Here is a 17,128-nt window from a genome sequence, read left to right as displayed (position 1 = left end):
AGGAATGAAACTAGAATAGGCACACATCGAAGCAAATGCGGAATCATGGGTTATACATGTGCCTATAGAAGTCAATACGATATAGCTTAAACGTTACACAATAGTTTTCAAGAATGCAAATAACTTTAAGGACAAGAGCATACAAGAATTCAGAGCAGTATTATAAAGCTCAATTGAATCAGAAAGCTAAAGGATATCAATTTCCAAATGAATGAAACAAGAATATTAGAAATCGACCAAAGCTCGATTTTTGGCAGAATACAAGAGGCACATTGAACAAATGATTCAAACTATCAATCGTGCTCCAATTGACTCAGAAATATATCATTGGATTATACTTTCAGATAAGACAGGCTTCATATGAATTGAACTGTCCAATAGAGAGAGTTACAAATAATTTGGTAAACAAGGGTCGTAGAACAAAATCTCTGTTTGGCAGAATTCATAATGTCAGATTCAACAGATAACTAGGCAGGTGTTTGGATTCCAAATCTTTCAATCCATATATCAAAAGAAAGATCTATGAGTCTGGTTTCCAATGAAATAAGCTTTGAGTAAATCAATGTTTGCAACAGGGACTTATAAGCAGTTCAGTATCGAAAGGTCAGAAATTACGATCCCTGTTTCGCAAAATCAGTAGGCTCATTTGAAACAGAAGTTTGGGCAGACAAACTTACTCCGAATTCTTAAAATAAGCTATCAAAACAAAGGTTTATGAGTCTATATTCTGATCAAATAAGTTTCGTCCAAATCAGAGGTCAATACATGAAGTTATAGCCATAACAAAGTAGAAGGGTCAGAATATCAGAAGTTGCATAGATTCGGATCGATATGTCTAAACAAGAGATATATCAAATGCAAGGCTAGAACAATTCAAGTTCCACATATTCAAATCAAATGTAGAGATCAAATTACAGTAAGGAAAGATCAGGATACTTGCAATAGGAAAGATTAGAACAATTACAGGAGGAGCGAATCGGGAACTTGCAATAAGAAATATCAAAGCAATTATAGGAGAAACGATCAGGGAACTTGCCTTTCAAAGATTTCGATCCGAAGATCCAAAGAAGGTGCTAGCCCAAATCCTTCTACTTTTCCTTCGTGTCCTCTCTCTGTTTCATTTTGTGCTCCCGTTTTCTTCCTTTCTTCGCAACTACAACACGTGTCGAACATCGAGGCACAGTCACCTGCTCTCTCTTACTCTCATTCCTTCTTTTTCTTTCCCAAACGCAGCTGCCACAGTCGCCGCCACTACCGCTGCCACAATCGCAGCCCCTTCCACCGCACTACCTTCCTTCCTCCCTTCTCTCGTAGACAATAACTGCTGCATACACAGTCGCTGCCGCTGCGTCCGCAATCCCGTCCGCAGCCCCTTTTTCCCCCTTTCTTTTCTTTCCCAGCTGCAACTGCCGCAGTCGCAGTCGCAGTCGCAACCATGGCCGCAGCCACCACAACCGCAGCCTCTTCTTCCTCCGCTACTCTATTTCCTCTCCTTCTTCTTGTTGAATCTCGGATTTTGATGATATAATCAATTGGTGGGTTAATTGATCTAATCCATATTATTGAGTTAAGTGTGCAGGATTAACTACGATAACCAGAAAACATAAAGCAAGGATACCGGAGTCGAGCTCGATGGACGTTTAAGAGACCGAAGAATCATCGGAGATGCTGCCGGAACCATCCGAGAAGAAATCGGGAACGAGTCGGAAGTTCGCCGAAGAAATCGTCGGAGGCTCGCGGAGATCACCGAGAAGGCTCGGCTACTCGTTAAAAGTCATCACAAAGATTGGGAGCTTGCAGGGAGTCCGTCGGAAGAAGTTCGTCGGAAAGCTCGCCGGAACAAGACTCGACGTTCGCGGTTGAAAATTTGCTTAGGATGTGTTTTGGTTATGTAGTCCACTTGTAATTAGGATTAGGATTAAGAGATAATCCTATATCCTGGTTAGGGGCCAACTGGGCCCAAAGTCAGAGTTGGTTTAGGCTAAAAATTAAGCTAAACCAACGAACTAGAGAGCCAAGATTGAAGCCCAACTAGTGGCTGAAAACACTGTAGTTGGGCTGAAATCACTGTAGGCGGTGGCACCGCCTAGTTGGGCGGTGGAACCGCCCAGCACCCGAGTGCTGGGCGGTGACACCTCCTTGGCTGGGCGGTTGCACCGCCCAGCACCCGAGCCCTGGGCGGTGGCACCGCCTGGTTGGGCGGTGGCACCTCCAGCACCGGAAACCCTAAGAAAATTCAAATTTTGGAGCCCAAAATTTGAATCCTCTTGAGGCCTATAAATACCCCTCAAATCTCAGCTGAGGTTACAACTTTTGAGAAGCATTTTGATTGAGAGAAAAGTCTTAGAAAGTCTTAGCAAGTCTTGTTTTCAATTTGCTAGAGAGTTCTCCTCCTTCTTTCTTATTGAAAATTTGTAAGAGGTTGAGCTGCTTGTAAAAGGTTGTAAGAGGGGTGTTTACCCTTCCATTTCAAGAGACTTGCTAGTGGAAGATGGGAGCCTCATCGAAGAGGGGCCTCGCAAGTGGAGTAGGTCATTTGACCGAACCACTCTAAAAATCGGCGTAATCTCTGGTTTGCTCTTTATTATTGTCATTTACATTACTGCAAATCTTCTTACTGCTTTAGTTCCTTATTACTCTTATTGCGCAACTTCAAGAATACGCCTTCAAGTTAAATTTCTCAAGTTTCGTTCTTAACGTACGAAAGATTTTGATTAAAATCGAAGTTTTTATCCGCTGCACTAATTCACCCCCCCCCTCTTAGTGCCGCTCCGATCCTAACAAGTGGTATCAGAGCGAGGTTATCTCTCATATTTGGTTTAATACCCAAGAGAGATGGCTTATTCCGGCATGCAAGAGGGCCATTCTATTGCACGACCACCTTTGTTTAATGGGTCGGATTACACATATTGGAAGACTCGCATGAGGATCTTCCTCATTTCTATGGACTTTGAGCTTTGGTCTATTGTTGAGAATGGATTTCAAAAATCTTCTCTTCCGATGAGTGAATGGAATGAATCGGAGAAGAAGGTTTTTGCTTTAAATGCAAAGGCTATGAATGCCTTGTTTTGTGCATTAGACAAAAACGAATTTAATCGTGTTTCAATGTGTGATTCGGCTTTTGATATTTGGAGAACTCTTGAGGTCACTCATGAAGGCACTAGCCGAGTGAAAGAGTCCAAAATCAACATCCTTGTGCACTCTTACGAACTTTTCCGAATGAAACCAAGTGAGTCCATCGGAGACATGTACACCCGGTTTACGGATGTCATCAATGGACTCAAAGCTCTTGGTAAAGATTTTACTAACTTTGAACTAGTAACTAAAATCTTAAGATCCCTCCCTAAAAGTTGGGATCCAAAAGTTACGGCCATTCAAGAGGCCAAAGACCTTAAAGCATTCCCTCTTGAAGAACTCATTGGGTCTCTAATGACCTACGAAATGACATGTCAAGCTCATGACGAGCTCGAGAACCCCCTTCCAAAGAACAGGAAGGATATGGCACTCAAATCACAAGAAGACCACTTGAAAGGAACATCAAGTGATGAGGACAGTGACAATGACATTGCACTTTTGACTCAAAAGTTTAAAAAATATTTAAGAAAGAACAGATTTAAAAATAATACAAAAAATAAATTTGAACAAAAGAAAGACCAAGTGATTTGCTATGAATGCAAAAAACCGGGACACTACAAGAACGATTGTCCTCAAGCCAAAAAGAGGACATCAAAGAAGAAGGCATTCAAGGCAACGTGGGATGATTCAAGTGCATCCGAAGAAGAAGAGTCCAACACCGAGCAAGTTGCTCATTACGCGCTAATGGCTTTAGGAGAAGAGACAAACCCACAAGCTAGGAGCAAGAGATGGTATCTCGATAGTGGATGCTCAAGACATATGATTGGAGATCCATCTCATTTCTCTATGCTCACTAGCAAAGAAGAAGGGTACGTTACCTTCGGAGACAACAACAAGGGCAAAATCATTGGCAAGGGAACTATTGGTAACAAATTTAATTTTTCCATTGATGATGTCTTACTAGTTGATGGATTGAAACATAATCTCTTGAGTATTAGTCAACTATGCGATAAAGGTTACATCGTTAGATTTGAATCAAATATGTGCATTATTGAAAAACCAAATCATAACATGACTATGATTGCTTTAAAACAAAATAATGTCTATACCATCAATCTTGATGAACTAAGTAATGAAATGTGCTTCTCCGTCATAAATGATGATGCTTGGCTTTGGCATAGGAGATTAGGCCATGCAAGCATGAAAACAATATCTAAGATCTCATCTCAAGAATTAGTACGAGGAATTCCAAATATAAAGTTTATTAAGGACAAAGTATGCGATGCATGTCAACTAGGCAAACAAATAAAAACAAGCTTCAAACCAAAAAATCAAATTAGCACTACTAGACCATTACAATTGATCCATTTGGACCTATTTGGACCAATTGATACAACAAGTCTAGGTGGAAGCAAATATGCTTTTGTGATTGTGGATGACTACTCTAGATACACTTGGACCTATTTCTTAGCTCACAAAAGTGATTGCTTCAAGTGTTTCTCTAAATTTTGTAAACTCACTCAAAACGAAAAAGGCTTCATGATTTCATCAATTCGGAGTGATCACGGTGGTGAATTCCAAAACCGTGACTTTCAAAATTTTTGCGAAAGTAATGGGTACAATCACAACTTCTCAACTCCAAGAAATCCTCAATAAAATGGAGTAGTTGAAAGGAAAAATAGAAACCTACAAGAAATGGCAAGAACTATGTTGAATGAACATAGTTTACCTAAGTACTTTTGGGCCGAAGCCGTAAATACGGCTTGCTACATCATGAATAGAGTCCTAATAAGACCATCCTTATCCAAAACTCCCTATGAATTATGGAATAACAAAAAACCAAACATCTCCTATTTTAAAGTTTTTGGTTGTAAATGCTTTATTTTAAATGAAAGGGATGCTTTAGGAAAATTTGATGCTAAATCCGATGAAGGCATCTTTCTTGGTTACTCTTCCGTTTCTAAAGCTTTTCGGGTTTTTAATAAAAGAACTTTAGTAATTGAAGAGTCTATTCATGTAGTTTTTAATGAAATTTCCGATTTAAAGAAAAATAATTTTGATGATGATCTTGGTTTTGATAATTTGAATTTAAATGAACCCTCTCCTCAAAATAGCCATTTGAATGTATCTTCTTCCGAAATTTCTTTACCAAAAGAATGGAAGTATGTAGATGCTCATCCAAAAGAGCAAATTATAGGAGATACATCAAAAGGGGTTCAAACTCGTTCTTCTTTCAAAAATTTCTGTGCTAACGCCGCTTTCCTTTCTCAAATTGAACCTAAATGCATTGACGAAGCCTTAAAAGATGATTTTTGGATCATTGCAATGCAAGAAGAATTGAACCAATTTGAGAGGAATGAGGTATGGAAGCTTGTTCCTAGACCAAGTGACCACTTAGTCATAGGTACTAAGTGGGTCTTTAGAAACAAGCAAGACGAAAATGGTATCGTGGTTAGAAACAAGGCTAGATTAGTGGCCAAAGGTTTCAACCAAGAAGAAGGTATCGATTACGAAGAAACCTTCGCTCCCGTGGCTCGATTAGAAGCCATAAGGATGCTCCTTGCCTATGCTAGTAGTAATAATTTTAAACTATTTCAAATGGATGTTAAAAGTGCTTTCTTGAATGGTTTTATTTCCGAAGAAGTATTTGTCGAACAACCTCCCGGATTTGAAAATTCTCTTCTTCCTAATCATGTATTCAAATTGACTAAAGCTCTCTATGGCTTAAAACAAGCTCCTAGAGCTTGGTATGAAAGGCTTAGTTCCTTTCTTATTTTAAATAATTTTACCAAAGGCAAGGTTGATACTACATTGTTTATTAAACATTTTGAAAATAATTTTCTTATTGTGCAAATTTATGTTGACGATATTGTGTTTGGCTCTTCGGATGAATCCCTATGTGAATCATTTGCCAAATGTATGAGTCTTGAATTTGAAATGAGTTTAATGGGTGAATTAACTTTCTTTTTGGGATTACAAATCAAACAACTTAGTGATGGTATATTTCTTAACCAATCCAAATATACATTAGAATTGTTAAAACGATTTAACATGGATAATTCAAAAGCAATAAACACCCCTATGAGTACTACGACTAAGTTAGATATGGATGAAAATGGTGAAAGTTTCGATCAAAAAACATATAGGGGAATGATAGGTAGTCTACTCTACCTCACTGCGACTAGACCGGATATTATGTTTAGTGTAGGACTTTGCACTAGGTTTCAATCTAATCCTAAATTATCTCATCTTAAGAGTGTTAAAAGAATATTTAGGTATCTTAAAGGAACTCCAAATTTAGGATTGTGGTATCCAAAATCTAAAAAATTTGATCTAATAGCTTATGCAGATGCCGATTTTGGCGGATGCAGGATAGATAGAAAAAGTACATCCGGAACATGCCAATTTTTAGGACATGCACTTGTTTCTTGGACTTCCAAGAAACAAAATTCAGTTGCACTATCTACGGCGGAAGCCGAATACATTGCTGCAAGTGCATGTTGTGCACAAGTAATTTGGATGAAAAATACATTAGAAGACTATGGAATTCACCTTGAAAATATTCCCATAAAATGCGATAATACTAGTGCCATATGCCTTACTAAAAATCCAATTCAGCATTCTAGAACTAAGCACATCGACGTTAGGCATCATTTCATACGCGATCATGTCCTTAACAATAATGTTGTTCTAGAATTCATTGACACAAAGCATCAATTAGCAGATATATTCACAAAAGCCTTGAATGAAGACCAATTTGAATTCATTAGAAGGGAATTAGGTATGTTAAATTGTCCCTAAACAATAAACTTGTTTGATTGGATTTTCCGTAAAGTTTTTCATCTTCTTTCCATCTCTCATTCTCCTTCAAATTCCATATGACATGTTGTGAAATCTCGAAATCGACTTTGATGACTTGATTATGAATTTCAAGTTAGCGATTTGATTTAAATAAGTTTTATCTAAATCATAATCTTGATCTTGCAAAATTGGAATCACAAATAATATCACTTGGCATTCATGAATTGATACTTACAAATATGAAAGTATTGGCATTCATGACTTGAATTTGATTGAAACATTGTATGCTTAAATTCATCATTCTCCTATGTTTCAAAAATTCTTTAAATGCCTTATGTGATGATTAAAAAGTAATGTTGAGATTTTCATGAATTTGACGATTTGAATGAGTTTGTATTCGAATTATGATCTTGACTTCGTGAAATTACTACTTGAATTTTTTATCCCAATCTCTCTCTTATACATCTACAATTTCTATTATTCATAGAAAGAAGAGATTAGATAATATGAATGCATGCTGAATTTTCCTCTAAAATGAACTCTGCGTAAATATTTTTGCATACTTAATTTTCAATGATAAAATCGTTGTATGACAAAATATGTGCTTCAAGTCTCATTTTCCTTTTTGTTGATGACAAAGGGGGAGAAAAGTGATGACTTATATCATTCTTAATAGCATGACAAAATATGAATTGCAAAATCCTTGAGAAAAGTGATCGATCGATGATTATCTTATATGCCTTGCAAAATCCTTGAAAATATCGTAAGATTGATTGATCATATTGAATGCATGTCTAAAATGTATAATCATGCAATTCAAGTTGAAAATCTTTATCTCTTGTCATAGTAAAATTTGTCTCTTATCTTTCGACTTGAAAAAGATTTTCATCAAAGTTTCGTACTTACTATTGTTTAATGAGGATAACGATAGAGTTCTACGATTAGAACTTATCGGGTTATGCTTGAATCCAATGGGATGGAATTCAAGTGTTTTTTTATCTTCTCATAATATGGCATATAGATAGGGGGAGTTATGTTTAACTCCGTCATCAATTGATTGTCATCATCAAAAAGGGGGAGATTGTTGAATCTCGGATTTTGATGATATAATCAATTGGTGGGTTAATTGATCTAATCCATATTATTGAGTTAAGTGTGCAGGATTAACTACGATAACCAGAAAACATAAAGCAAGGATACCGGAGTCGAGCTCGATGGACGTTTAAGAGACCGAAGAATCATCGGAGATGCTGCCGGAACCATCCGAGAAGAAATCGGGAACGAGTCGGAAGTTCGCCGAAGAAATCGTCGGAGGCTCGCGGAGATCACCGAGAAGGCTCGGCTACTCGTTAAAAGTCATCACAAAGATTGGGAGCTTGCAGGGAGTCCGTCGGAAGAAGTTCGTCGGAAAGCTCGCCGGAACAAGACTCGACGTTCGTGGTTGAAAATTTGCTTAGGATGTGTTTTGGTTATGTAGTCCACTTGTAATTAGGATTAGGATTAAGAGATAATCCTATATCCTGGTTAGGGGCCAACTGGGCCCAAAGTCAGAGTTGGTTTAGGCTAAAAATTAAGCTAAACCAGCGAACTAGAGAGCCAAGATTGAAGCCCAACTAGTGGCTGAAAACACTGTAGTTGGGCTGAAATCACTGTAGGCGGTGGCACCGCCTAGTTGGGCGGTGGAACCGCCCAGCACCCGAGTGCTGGGCGGTGACACCTCCTTGGCTGGGCGGTTGCACCGCCCAGCACCCGAGCCCTGGGCGGTGGCACCGCCTGGTTGGGCGGTGGCACCTCCAGCACCGGAAACCCTAAGAAAATTCAAATTTTGGAGCCCAAAATTTGAATCCTCTTGAGGCCTATAAATACCCCTCAAATCTCAGCTGAGGTTACAACTTTTGAGAAGCATTTTGATTGAGAGAAAAGTCTTAGAAAGTCTTAGCAAGTCTTGTTTTCAATTTGCTAGAGAGTTCTCCTCCTTCTTTCTTATTGAAAATTTGTAAGAGGTTGAGCTGCTTGTAAAAGGTTGTAAGAGGGGTGTTTACCCTTCCATTTCAAGAGACTTGCTAGTGGAAGGTGGGAGCCTCATCGAAGAGGGGCCTCGCAAGTGGAGTAGGTCATTTGACCGAACCACTCTAAAAATCGGCGTAATCTCTGGTTTGCTCTTTATTATTGTCATTTACATTACTGCAAATCTTCTTACTGCTTTAGTTCCTTATTACTCTTATTGCGCAACTTCAAGAATACGCCTTCAAGTTAAATTTCTCAAGTTTCGTTCTTAACGTACGAAAGATTTTGATTAAAATCGAAGTTTTTATCCGCTGCACTAATTCACCCCCCCCTCTTAGTGCCGCTCCGATCCTAACACTTCTCTTCCAACTGCAACTGCCACCCCTTCTCCTCTTCCTCTCTTCTTCCTCTCCTCCCCTTTCTCTTCTTCTTCCTTTCCTTCTCTTCTTTCCCAACTGCACTGCTGCAGTCGCAGCCTCAGCCACGGCCGCAGCCTCTTCTTCCTCCCCTGCACATCTTCCTCTCCTTCCCTCTTCCAACTGCAGCTGCCATCGCAACAGCCGCAGCCCCTTCTCTTCCCCTTCTCTTCTTCCTCCCCTTTCCTTCTTCCTTCCTCTTCCTCTTTCCCTGCCACAGCTGCAGCTGCCACAGCCGCAACCGCAACTACTTCTTTCCCTTCTCCTCTTCCTCCTCCTTCCTTTCTTCTTCTTCTCTTCTTCTCCTTCCTCCCCTTCTTCTCCCCGACGAACAGCTCCTCCTTTCCTCTGTTTCCTCCTGCAGGAAACAGAGGTGCCGCCTCTTCACCTGCTTCTACTTCTTCTCTTCTTCCTCACCATCTCTTCCTCTCCTTCTCTTCCAGCTGCAGCTTCCACTGTCGCAGCCGCAGCTCCTCCTTCCCCTTCTCTTCTTCTCCTCTTCTTCTTCCCTCCTCCTCCCCGGCGTCACACACACCCTCTCCTCTGTTTCCTCTGCAGGAAACAGAGGTATCACAACCTCTTCTCCTGCTTCCTCTTCTTCTTCTCTTCCTCTTCGAACGCCCCACACCTCACCTCTATTTCTACCTGCTGGAAACAGAGGTGCTGCAGCCCTAGCTGCTGCCACCTCTCGCTCCTCTCCCTCTTCCCTCTCTTTTCCCTCTTCTTCTCCTTCTCTTCTTCTCCTCTTCCCTTTTCCTCCCCAACCCCACACACCTCCTCGCTGCAGCCCTGCTGCAGCTATCCTCCTCTCTTCTTCTTCTTCTTCTTCTTCTTCTTCTTCTCTTCTCCTCCCCAACGCCCCACACATACTCTCCTCTGTTTTCACCTACGGGAAACAGAGGTGCAGCAGCCCTAGCTGCTGCTGCTGCCTCTCCCTCTCCTCTCCATCTTCCCTCTCTTCTTCTTCTTCTTCTTTTCTTCTCTTCTCCCTCTTCCTCCTCTCTTCTTTTCCCTCTTCTTCTTCTTTCTTCTCTCCTCACGCCCCACCGCTCCTCTCTGTTTCTCGAAGAAACAGAGAGTGCGTGGGAGGCGGTGGGATAAAACCGAAATTTTCGGTTTTCTTTATTTTCTTTTCATTTTACAACTTAGCAGTTTAGTCCTTGAAATTTTTATATTTACATATAGGTCCTCAAATTTACATATAGTTTCTTATTAATAATTTTCAAAAGTGAGGGATATTACACAAGCTGGTTCACAAATGCCTATAAAAATTAACAAAATGAGACCTGATTTATGGATGTTGGGCGATAACTTTAGAACCAACCTTAATAGAGTTGATGAGATTTTGCCTACTTCTAAAAAAAAAAAAGATTATGATAGTACCATATGCTACGATCACAATCATCGATCGATCCAATGGCCTTTGGCCAAAACCCACCACTTGAGATTAATTTGTTTGAGAATAAAATTCAATCTTTTATGAATGACATGAAAGATAAATGGCTTCGACATCAGTAAGGTCAGATTGGAAGTTTTTAAATTTAAAGTTAGATATTAGAAGACTCTCGACCTCAATAGCTTGCTGGTCCAAATTCCTAAACTGCTATCAAAATAGGCAAGACGGTTAAGGGAAGTTCAATTGGCACTTAAAGACCTCATGGAACGCATAGTTTTCAATTCATAAGTTATGGAAACGAAAAGGATGCCTCTTATTCTGTTGACTCGAAACAATCAAGAACATAAAAGGAGCATGATCAAAACAACACCAACTAAGATGTTTAACAGAAGAAAGATTAGACAGATTAAGCCAACTGACATTAGCAAACACACGATCTAATGTTCGATTGGAACCGAGACAACGCTAGCAACTGAGGTAGACGCACGTGCCTTACACCCTCTGGGATTCTTTGTTCCTGACAGCCGAGGCTACCGTCATCACGCTTACCTCCACCGCACCCTTGTTACGAGAAAGTTGATTGTGAACAGTGGAGCGGAACATCCACAATAGCCTCATCTGGATTGCCAACCACTGAAGGCAACTCCTCGCTCGCAGCGTTTCACCGAGCAAAGAAGAAAAGTGCTTAGCTATGAAATTAATTTTCGAATAAATCAAGAATCAAAACTTGATCCTTAAAGTACAAAGACTCTCTTTACATCATTGATACCTCGAGATCTGTGTATGCTGCCCTGCACCATAGTACCACTTTTGCTATCCTATTTTACATCTCATTACTATCTTTCCTGTCCCGTTCACAAAAAAAATACCCTAAAAGAAGTTTGAAACGCTAATTAATTACAACTTACCATTAGGATTTTGACGCAGTCAACACAGAACTGGATGAAGGTGCCTTTGGAGACCCAATTATTTTGACTAGAGATTCAAAGCCCGAGGATTGAAACATTATTCAGTAAATTTCATATAAACTTCAAAGAAGTTTGATTGTTAAAATCCATTTATTCTTAGGAAACCAAACATTAATATAATAAATAAAGAGACAGAGATGCTCTTTTAACAATCGAAAAAGGACAACAAAAGGTTCCAATATGGGTGGCCAATTGTTAGATTAATTAGAACTTTTAACCTGACTTTCCAATTTCAATGTGTAACATGATTTAATCTACTTCATTATTTGGCTCAATTATGTAACTCAGTTTACATAGAAATGATAAACCATTAATGACCAATTCGTAGATTACTCGCAATCAACTTCTATGCTAAACGATACTTAATATTGATGATCATAATATAAATATTCTATAATGTAAATTGATAAATTAATTACGTACGAAGGCAACAAACATAAAACATTTTATATAAGTAGTAAAATTTATTATTTTTGAAAAAATAAAATAAAATAAATTAATTAACACAATAATAATAATAACAAAATCGTACGAAGGCTCTACTTTTCACAATAATAATAAAGTATTACTCGATCCTAATACTCATGTATACATCCATCATCGTGGTTAATCTCAAGCTAACTTTACCGTCTATCAAACTAACTTTCTAGAGGAGAATTGTATAGAATTTAGGGTCAAACTTTTGGCCAACTATTTCTCATGTGATCCGACCCCATCATCCACACAGGTCGAACCTGTAGTCAATGTGAAGCTTGGAAACAAACTTTTGGCCTAACCGGTGGAAACACTGTGCAGCTTGGAAACAAATGCCTAACCGGTGGAGATAGCTTCAATGATGCCAAAGAGACTTGACCGCCAGTATATACCCCACATCAACTCGTCTTTGTCTATTGCACCTCTTTTCTATTCTATTTCCTTGGCCGTATCGTGCCAACGCTTTTACGTCCACAGTCCATTGTGTCATTTGGTTCTTAGCTCCTGTCGTGGCATCTAAGCGATACTTCCTTCCACCATGCATGGCACGGACAAGAGATAGACTTCCACATATGATGTCATCAGCATACAACCGTAAGCTTCATCTTTGTCAGGTAGTCACTTCCATGCCAACTGCTCGAAGCTTCGTCTACCTCTCCTTGCACTCTATATATACTCCCTCCTCCTACCGGTGCAGCAATGGCCTTCTCTGGTGCAGCAATGGCATCGCTCGGCGGCCTCTCCTTCCTCCTCCTCCCCCTGCTCTTCGTCGTCTCCCATGCAGCTACCTTCGACATCGTCAACCAATGCTCCTTCACTGTCTGGGCCGCCGCCGTCCCCGGAGGCGGCCGCCAGCTCGACCCGAGCCAGACCTGGACCATCAACGTCAATCCCGGCACCACAGGCGGCCGCGTCTGGGCCCGCACCGACTGCTCCTTCGATGGAAGCGGCAGCGGTAGCTGCCAGACAGGCGACTGCGGCGGCCTCCTGGAGTGCCAAGGCTACGGCACGCCGCCCAATACGCTGGCCGAGTTCGCCCTCAACCAGTTCCAGAACTTGGACTTCGTCGACATCTCCCTCGTCGACGGCTTCAACGTGCCCATGGACTTCAGCCCCACCTCGGGGGACTGCCGGGGCATACGGTGCTCCGCCGACATCAACGGGCAGTGCCCCGCGGAGCTGAGGGCGCCGGGCGGCTGCAACAACCCTTGCACCGTGTTCAAAACTGATGAGTACTGCTGCACCTCCGGCAGCTGCGGGCCGACAAACTACTCCATGTTCTTCAAGAACAACTGCCCCGATGCTTACAGCTACCCCAAGGACGACGCAACCAGCACCTTCACCTGCCCCGGTGGGACTAATTACAGGGTTGTCTTCTGCCCTTAATTATCACGTGGGAGGAGAAGGAGGTGACGGCGGACGTACAAAGAATCTACTCGTAGATAAAAGAATAATAAGCCAATTACCCAGTAATAACAACGAATAAGAGGGTGTCTGTATTGACATCCGAATTGATGAGTGCTTTGTTGCACAAGTGATATATCTCATATCCCTATGTTGTACGTCATTTGATGTTATGAAAGTTTCTATAGAAGTCGACAATAGGATCTCTTGTTGGCATCAGACTCGAGAAAAAAATAATATCACAACATTTAGATCTTGTCATATGGTCTTTTTGGATCTCTCTCGATGATTTGAATTTGTGTTAGATGGATTACCAGTTCTAAAATAATGTGGCCATCAAGTCAAATATATTATAGTACTTCAGGTCATCTAACTCAGGACTTCCAAGAGATCTCGAGGTCCTATTTTGACAAGTTAGGCAGATAGAAAATATGAAGTCATGGATTTTTCATTTAAAGATCTGGATATGATTTTTTATCAACACCAATTAAGCTTTAACATACTCTCTCCAAATGTTCTGCTTGTTTTTGGGTGAAAGAAAATTCCTGTCATACGTAACAGGAAATTAATTAGATTGAAGCAGGATCTGAACACTTCCATTTGTTCCATGACATATTTCACCACCCAAGAAAATTTGTGGTTGTCTTGAAGAGTGGTGTCAATTTCCACTAGTTATGAAGCCTTCTCATCAAAAGGACTAGAAATGACTTTGGTAATTTAGATATTGGATTAAGTTTTAGTTTGTGTTTAACAGCCTTTGAAAAAGCCAACGTCAACCGTTTGAGAAGTCCATCAGTATCTAGAAAAAATAATCGAAGGTTTTTTTTTTTGTTCTTGGGTTGATCACTAATATTCACAATCATTTTGTATTTATCTTTTATAGTTTAATATAATAGTCAAGTTATTATAAATCTATGTGATCTCAATAACATTAGAACCGATAAAAAAAAAGAAAAATTTAGATCTGGAAGATATCAAAAAAGATTAAAAAAAATAATCAATTATTCGAAGGAAAAGTTGTGATTGGCATATCAAACTTTTGACTTTCCAACAAAAGAGATTTAAATCATGATACTGACATCAAACAACACATGCTATCATTGTCTTACTTTATCAAAACACAAAAGAGACCAACAAAAAGAAAAATCTAATATTACAAAATCATTGTCTTCTTCTAATACTTTAATTGAAATGGAATATTATAGAGAGTTTAAGGGTTTTAGATGTATAGTTAAAATTCCTTCAAATTTGGCTCGTATTTATATAAGTTTTGAGAAATTTTTTTTAATCATATACTAAAATTACATGATCAAATTAATTATTTAAATATATGACTTATCCTCAAATCATATATTGATTAACGATGTAAGAAATATAAAATTATTATTTTATATTTATCTCTATTGTAATCTTCTATCAATAATAATAATATTTGTTTAGAATTTTCATCGACTCCCTCCATCATCATCATCATCATCATCATCATATTCCTTAGTCCTAATTTCATTTCGTGATAACTATACTTCCTTTGTTATGATATATTTTATTAGATCGGGAATATTGTTGTGGACTCACATCAATAGAAACTTTGGTACTAATACCAATAATTTAATTAATTTAGATGGATAATATATTTTTATTTTCCTTTGGGGTTCGAGGATCATTTTAACTCTTTCAATATAGTTTTTCTTACTTTGAAGAAAAAAATAAAAACCTTTTAATTCATTTGTGAGGTTCCTTTTTATGCTGGTCAACAATAGGTACTTGGATGGTTTGACTGAAAAGATGGTTAATTTTAGGGTGATTTTTTTACACAAATATTTTTATTTTAAGTTTTTATCGAACGACATCCTCTTATTGATTTTTCTCAAATAATAATATTTAAAATTTAAAATTTTAAAATTATCTCTCTTTTATTCACCTCGTCATGTCATTCACTCTATATTTATTGATACATTTTGCTTCCATAAAGGGAAGAAGGGAAGCGAAACGGAAAAAGATGGAGACATAGAAAAAGAGAGTGGAGCATAGTGAAAAGGGAAACCATGAGGAGGAGAAGGAGGTGATGGAAAAAAATAGATGATGGGAGAAGAGAAGAGTAATGGAAAGGGGTGATCACAGCAATAAGAGGGTGTACAAGAATAAAGGAGTGATCATTCAAGAATTTTTTAGATTTAAAGATACTTCTGGAAAAAAAATTTAAGAGGGATATAAGAAAAATTATCCTAAAGTTTATGATTAATAATAAATTAAATTAAAAATAATTTTATGAATAATTATAATATAATTTAATGTGATTAATATCTAAAGTGACATATTCTTACTCTCTCATTTCCAAGTCAAGTCAACGGTTTGAGAAGTCCATCGATATCTAGAAAAATTAATGGAAGTTTCCTTTGTTCACTAATGTTCACAATCAGTTGTATTATCTTTTATAGTTTAATATAATAATCATGTTATTATAAATCTATGTGACCTCAATAAGGTTAGAACTTATTAAAAAAAAAATTAGATCCCAAAATATGAAGATATCAAAAGGGATAAAAATAACCAATTATTCAAAGGAAAAATTATGATTGGCACATTAAACTTATGACCTTCTAACAAGAGAGATTTAAATCATGATACCTACTTTAAACAAAACATGTTAACATTGTTTTACTTTGTCAAACACAAAAGAGACAAGCAAAAAAACAAAAGAAAATTTTCAATATTACAAAGTCATTGTCTGCTTCTAATACTTTAATTGAAATGGAGTATGATAGAGAGTTTAAGGGTTTTAGATGTGTAGTTAAAAGTCCTTCAAAATTTGGGTCATATTTATATAAGTTTTGTGAAATTTTTTTTAATTATATACTAAAATTACATAATCAAATTAATTATTTAAGTATATGATTTATCCTGAAATCATATATTGATTAAGTATGTAAGAAATATAAAAATATAATTTTATATTTACCTCTATTGTAATCTTCTATCAATAATAATATTTTTTAAAATTTTTTATCGACTCCCTCATTATCATCATCATATTCCTTAGTCCTAATTTCATTTGGTGACAACTTTACTTCCTTTAGCATGATATTTTTTATTAGATCAAGAATATTACTATCAACAATGGATGCATATCAATAGAACATCGGTACTAATGCCAATAATTTAATTTATTTGGATGGATAATTTTATTTTTCCTTTGGGGTTCGAGGATCATTTTAACCTTTTCAATAAATTTTTTCTTGCTTTAAAGAAAAAAATAAAAGCCCTTTACTTCATTTGGGAGGTTCCCTTGAAGTTGATTGTATGTATCAACAATAGGTACTTAAATGGTATGATTGAAAATAGGGTTAATTTTAGGGATATTTTTTTACAAAAATATTCTTATTTTAAGTTTTTGTCGAACCATATCCTCCCTTTGATTTTTCTCAAATAATAATCTTTAAATTTTAATTTTTTAAAATTACCTCTCTTTCTCTCACTTCATCATGTCATCCATTGTCTCTATACCTATTGATACCTTTTGCTTCCATGAAAGAAAATAAAGAGGAACGGAGAAGGAGACGATAGAAATAGAAAGTGAAGGAGAGTAA

General features: G+C 38.0%; 1 protein-coding gene across 1 annotated transcript; it reads left to right on the top strand.

The window, feature by feature from the left end:
- Positions 1–12,821: 12,821 nt before the first annotated feature.
- On the top strand, positions 12,822–13,797 carry LOC135678938 (protein P21-like). Its single transcript, XM_065192206.1, has one exon. It carries the CDS (start codon positions 12,837–12,839, stop codon positions 13,521–13,523), a length of 687 nt encoding a protein of 228 aa, XP_065048278.1. The 5' UTR covers positions 12,822–12,836; the 3' UTR covers positions 13,524–13,797.
- The last annotated feature ends 3,331 nt before the right edge of the window (positions 13,798–17,128 follow it).

Source organism: Musa acuminata, chromosome BXJ1-7 (assembly GCF_036884655.1).
Source record: "Musa acuminata AAA Group cultivar baxijiao chromosome BXJ1-7, Cavendish_Baxijiao_AAA, whole genome shotgun sequence".
NCBI classification, from domain to species: domain Eukaryota; kingdom Viridiplantae; phylum Streptophyta; class Magnoliopsida; order Zingiberales; family Musaceae; genus Musa; species Musa acuminata.
The sequence above is the reverse complement of the archived record's forward strand: the minus strand, read 5'-3'. Positions and strand labels throughout refer to the sequence as shown.